This window comes from Papilio xuthus, unplaced genomic scaffold (assembly GCF_000836235.2).
Source record: "Papilio xuthus unplaced genomic scaffold, Pxut_1.1 DF826284.1, whole genome shotgun sequence".
Classification (NCBI taxonomy): domain Eukaryota; kingdom Metazoa; phylum Arthropoda; class Insecta; order Lepidoptera; family Papilionidae; genus Papilio; species Papilio xuthus.
In genome coordinates, this window is record NW_013532365.1 from 18,711 (window position 1) to 25,021 (window position 6,311).

Below are 6,311 nucleotides of genomic sequence, written 5' to 3' on the forward strand. Positions count from 1 at the left end.
AAAAAAAGTTAACAATGTACGGGCGGGGGCGGGGGCGGGGGCGTGTCGCGGCCACCTCTCCCGGCTCCTGTCCTGCAGCAGCTCATCTCCGCACCGTGTGCCGCGCACTGCCTCGCTCTATCGCGCACAACTCCATTTCACTTAGACAATAAAGACGTAAGACTGTGTCCGTTCCAAGTGGACGATATGTTTAGTGGAGCCGAGCCGCACATCGGTCGAGTCCATGTGCAGGGTCAGGAATGCTTCATAATACTGCATGTAACAATGTGGAGGTCGGCGACTACGGCAGGGGCTCGACGTAGTTCTCCGGCACGAGACCGCTGCGCCCGTCGAGCATGCCGCGCAGCCAGCCGGGCTCGCCGGACGGCGTCACGTGCGTGATGATCTGGTTCGGCTCGAAGGACAGCTCGCCCTCGCTCTCCCCCAGGCAGGCGTACAGCGTGCGCACGCGCCTGCAACAACCACACCCCGGTCACTGCACCTGCACACCTCCACATCTCCACACCTCACACAAGCGGACAATGTGTACCTGGCCGGCGGCGGCGGAGAGGCGCTGTGGCTGGACACCGACTCCGAGCTGCTGCTGCAGCGCGCGCCTCCACCTGAACAAACAATATTCTTAATTAATCATAATCAACATCTCCAACAATGTATTCGTGGTATGTCATCAAGCGTGTCTGTACCTCTGTGCGCGAGGTGTGCGGGCTGCGGGGCGTGGTGCGGGGGCTGCAGGTGGGCGAGGTGCTGCAGCAGGGTCTGCTGGTGCGCCGCGTACGTCGCGCTGCACATCTGACACACAGACACACATCAGCATAAGTTAATTCATTTATATTATATTAAATAAACATTGTGACTTCACTACATTTTCTAATAAGTACAATATCACTTACAACATCATTACGCGACGACAGCGACGTAGGTGACGTTCTGAAATAAAAGGAAAAATTGTTTTTTATACATTTGATACTCTGCAGGTTTATGATATAAACAGTTGAATATGACATATCATTAGTTGCTTCATTATAATTGTACATCACTTTCCTGTCTGATGAAGAAACAATATTATCGAAACATGTTTTAAACAAAATGCAGATAGTGCACAATGTAACACACAAAAGTGTTGCACAATTTATTTACAAACATTGCGCAGTTACCTATTCTAATACTATAGAGAGGAAAAAATTGATTCTTTTTTGCATTGAATAAGCTACTGAACCGATTTGTAAAATTCATTCACTGTTGGAAGCTACACTATCCCCGAGTGACACATCTCTTGTTAACTAATATTCGGCAGAACTGTGAACAATCCCTCCGAACAGTTTTATTGATTCTATTTGACATCTCAAGTTAATTCCTTCTGTAAATCTAAATAAAAAGTAGCAAACTACCGACTAACATTATTTTATACAAATAAAAGCAATAATTAATCCCATAGATCGAAAAAAATCTAAAGATATTATTACAATTATTAGAAGATATAAAATGAAGAGCAAATTAAATATATTTGCATATAGCAAAAACGTAAAATTGATGACGGCAAAAGAATAATTGACTACTAACCCGGCAATAACGAACCCGGACAGGCAGATGATCATGTTGCAAATCTCCGGCACCGACACAGAGTGACACGACACAACTCACAAGTGAACACAGGTCCGACACTGAACGAGGTAGAGCACAGACTGGCGCGGTGCCAGCCGCGCGCGGTATTTATGTGGACCCGCACGCGACGGCATCGCACACCTGCTCACGGCACGACACGACAGTGCCCAGGTAAACGGACTGACCGAAAAAAACATTACTATGTTGCTGTTACAACTTTTTTCAAAATTTCTATTTAACACTAATATTACAAGACGAGCTTAAAAAGTGACATGTTGTGTGTATTATCGATTTCAATTAAAAACTAATTGTATTGACTTCATAAGGGCTGTGACCTTTGAGGTCCGTCCTTGTAATGTTGTGGGTTCGTTTGCCGAGTGACCCAGTTAGCGCCGGATGTGGGGCGTTACACCGCGGGATGGGTCGTGCGCGGCGACCTCTTGACCATTGCGACTCCGTAGTCAAGGACAATAGGAGATTGTAGCCAATAGTTCAATCAACTTTCACCTCGATACAGACGAACTGAAGATAACTAAAGTTGCAATTCTTAACTGCTGTTAAACTTTAATCGTTTTTATTTATCCGAAATTAATAGAAAATAATCAGGGTGTATATCTAGTCAGTCGGAGGGGGCTTCTAGTTGTGTGAGGTCGTGTTGCGGGGTGCGGGCGGGCAGAGGTGCGGAGACAGGTCGAGATGCGGCGGAGGCAGGTGCGCATTCCGCCGGCGCAGCTGCCGCAGACCTACGCCCGCCCCGCCCGCCCCGCACCCCACACCCCGCACACAACGAATTACATAAACCAAACATATCGATAATAAGTATGAATATAATATACGGGTTCGTATTTCTTTCAACTGATCTAAATCAAAGATTTTTTTGTAATCGATTGAAATTCGATATGTTGTAATATATTGGTATCGCAAAACGCGCAACATCGAATCTTATGCAAATTGTTATTGATTAAGAAGTTAAGCAATACAATTGGTAATATTGCATCAGTTCAAACATCGTTATGCACATATTATATTAGTTATTGAAAAGTTATGCTACGTTCAAAAACATTAAGAAACATTGGAATAACAACTTTTTCAAGTGCAGTAAATAACCCAGCACATTGTAGTCGTGTTGTGTGAAGTCAGTGTGCGGGCGACATGTGGCGGGCGTGCAGTGAGCCGTGCGGGGAGGAGCGGGGCGAGGCGGTGCGCGGGGGTGCGGAGGAGGTCCGCAAATCGGCAACAGCTAATTAATGGGAACAAAAGAGCGGTACCTGCACGAGATGGTGCCGGACCCGCTAGTTGTATGGTGACCATACATCAAAAATGTTGAGGACATAACTACAAACTATAGTGCTTTGCCAAATGTTATGGATTATTCATTAATTTGTATTCCTTTTTTGTGGTAAAAACTTTAAAATAGCTATCGCACTCCGCATGTAGCGCTTCAAAGATATGGAAAGTAACTTTCTTCTTATATTTTGCTGTATTATCGATTTCTTTAGTGGTTCTATTTTTAAATATTCAATGATTACATTAATGATGGTATTTTAAATTTCATTTCACATATATAGTAATATCCGCAGTGTTAGTATAGAGTTGGTGACCGTATAACGAAGCCTCGCTATCGCAACAGTACGCTGCCCAGCTGTCTGTGACTACACAACAAAAAATCTTTTGACGTCTTAAAAAGGATATCTGCCACACTTTGACTGAACTCATCTAATTGTCTTTTACGAAGAGTACATCCTTAACAATTAGAGAGTCACGGCACATCCCTTTCCTGTTCATGTTCATTCCTTTTCCTTGTTAACTCCCTTCCTTTCTGCTATACAAAGAAAACCAGGTAATATTGCTATTTGTTTCTTCCTCCTCATTGCTTTGCATTTTAATGTGTGTTAACTGTACCCAAGCATATATTAACAGATTTAAACTAGAAAAATGTTTCCCCAATAACACAGCGGCTGAAAAGGCTATTCTGAAATCCAAAGCCAGTAAATTGTCTGTTTAACTGGATAGTTATAAACTACAACAAAGAATCAAAGACAGGGCCGACGAAGCAGCTGCGCGCACTGCGCCCGCGCACAAAAAGCGACCGCGTTCTTATAAGGAATCCCTACAATAAGGGAGCGCACAAAAACTAGCAGCTGTTTGCTGCAAACCTGACAATATCTCCCTGCAAAGCCCTTACTGTACATCTTCACTCATTGTAACACATCCAAATTAAATGTATAAACTAGCTGTCGCCCGCGACTCCGTCTGAGCGGCTTAGAAAAAATCATAATTAGTAGCTTATGTATACTTGTAGACTATTTCCCACATCTATGACAAATTTTATTAAGATCCCTTGTGCCGTTCCGGGGATACCTTCTGACAAACATCAATCTATCTAAACTTTCGCCTTTATAACATTGGTAAGATAACATCATGAAAAACAAACAAAATTAACTATAAAGTAAACTTGTTTGAGTAGTTCGCATTAAAATTGAAATTAATTGCCATGTTTATAAGTATGAATAAACTAATTGAACCATTTGTTATGCTAATTCAGGGTCCATGTTAAAATGCACTCTTCTAATTTTAGTTTTTTTCACAAAAAAAACATTAGATACGGTTGTATTATAATATTTAAAGCTTTTAAAACTTTAAATTTGCTGTAACTGAAAAGAAAATGTATTGTAATTTTCAATGCAATTTACAATATTCCTGTAACAACAACACAATCTTCGTGCATTGTTTAACTTCACAATGCTCTCGCAAAAACCGAGTCCTCTTCTTTTATTTTCAGTTATGGTTTATTAAAGAAATTGAATAATGATTTATGAGACTTCTGAACCACAGTCATATTGTGTACAAAGTGAACAGAGTTAGTCACAAATTTGTTTACATATTTCATTTATTTTGAATAAAGCGCAGATTTTATTCAGATTTTCTAGAAAATTTAAAATACTGACATACTAAAGATAAATATGTTCTTAAGTAATAATGAAGCGCAGTTTGCACAAACAATTCAATTATAATAAAATCCCCACAAGTGACTCGCACATCGCACGACGCACATCGCACATCGCGCAAACAGAGTAAATAAAGCAAAAGGATAAAAAACCTTCGCACCTGGCGGCACGAGGTGCGCACGCGGCGCTCCGGCTACAGGCGCAGGGGATGGGACGCGCCCGGGGAGGAGACGGGCGCAGGGTGAGAGGGAGGGGGTGGGGGAGAGGACACGCCAGGTGTCTCCCCGACGCTTATCTCAGAACTAAATTATCATAATAAGTGCTGGCAACTTGTGTTTGTGTGCGTTTTTAATAACAAGGACGTACAGCATACAATGTAATTGTGTCCATTATTTGTAGCACCCTGTAGCTAGTGTTTCCTGCAGGGCCGGTATTACATGATGGTGTCCTGTTTGTAATTGAACTGATACGACATTTAGTATAAAATTTTGGTAAACGGGTTTGCGTTAAGACTGCACATCATTAATTGTGGCAACGAATTCGTTCGAAAAAGATATAGAAAACACGAATTTTGATTTGCATTTTACAATCAATGGTAAAAATGAATTAATACCCATAAGTTTGCAGTTTAGTTTGTTAATCTCAGAAGGCTTTTATCGAAGCTAAGGGCTACACAATAAAGTGGACAGTGCCGGAAGGAGAAGGGTTGTGAAGTTGGGGCGGGGAGAGGCTGTGTCCGGACGCGGAAGACGTCACCCCCGGGCCGTCATGTCGGTCGCGGCGGCACACGTGCGCACACGTCTTTATTTTTTGCTCGCCACCTCATCACCCAATACCATCTCAGATGTTCCAATTGTATTAATGCCTTTTGATGTACAAAAAAATAAATGTATAGCGGCAGTAGGATAGAAGAATCGAGAGCGAATTAAAAAAAATTAAACCTTTTCAGACGTTACAGACCAATGAAGATATGAACAAATAAAATGTGTGACATAAAAGTGAATGGTAGTTTTGTTAGGGAACCAAAAACGTATTAGTGAGGGTTTAAAAAAAATCTATCGACCGTTAAACTCAGCTATAACCTTTGGTGAGACATGAAAATTAAAAAAGCTAGAAGAAAATAAAAGGACCACGACCTACGAGATAAAACAAAGATACAAAATGTACTGTTAAACTGTTAAAGTTATGTACGGGGCTTATCTTAATATCGAACTATATAATTAAAGTGTGCTTCATAATTTTAAACAATGTGTTAACACGTCGCATGCCACCTGTGTGCATTACTCATACACTAGCTGCCTGCGGGAGTACTACGCGGCCGCGCTGCTCTGTGTAGCGTACACACTAAAAGTGCAGGTGAGAAACGCACCGTGAGTCAGCCCGGTCAGTGCGTACTCTTTGTGACCTACATTTAACATTTTCTTTTCTAAGATGTAAAATAGGAAGTTCACTTTTAAGAAAGAGCGAGTAATAACAATAAGCAAAGCCATATCAAAAATAACTTTACATAATTTTGCAAATGTAAATAAAAACATGTGACAACACGCAATAACATGACAGCGCAGCGTGTACTGCGTCATTGCGTCATTGCGCACGCACAGGTAAAAATCATGAAAAAAGGGCCACATGTTGTAAATGTCATCAGCCGATTGTCTATTTTCCGGGATACGCTAAGAATGACGCAGCTGCTCACCCGACAGCGCGGGGTGTGGGGTGTGGGGTGTGGGACGCGAGGTGTGGGGTGCGGGGTGTGGGGTGTGG

At 42.2% G+C, this 6,311-nt stretch overlaps 2 protein-coding genes across 2 annotated transcripts in view; both read right to left on the reverse strand.

Annotated features, from left to right (window-relative positions):
* Positions 1-25: 25 nt before the first annotated feature.
* On the reverse strand, positions 26-1,814 carry LOC106123046 (rho GTPase-activating protein 26-like). Its single transcript, XM_013319183.1, has 5 exons — positions 1,561-1,814; positions 891-927; positions 684-789; positions 530-602; positions 26-452 (listed from the first exon to the last, which is right to left on the reverse strand). Exons 1-5 carry the CDS (start codon positions 1,593-1,595, stop codon positions 281-283), a joined length of 423 nt encoding a protein of 140 aa, XP_013174637.1. The 5' UTR covers positions 1,596-1,814; the 3' UTR covers positions 26-280.
* The window catches only part of LOC106123045 (rho GTPase-activating protein 26-like), a 9,342-nt gene continuing 4,741 nt past the window's right edge, over positions 1,711-6,311 (reverse strand). The window contains exon 13 of the mRNA XM_013319182.1: positions 1,711-1,782. Coding sequence (XP_013174636.1) covers positions 1,711-1,782 — 72 coding nt within the window. The remainder of the gene's footprint in view (positions 1,783-6,311) is intronic.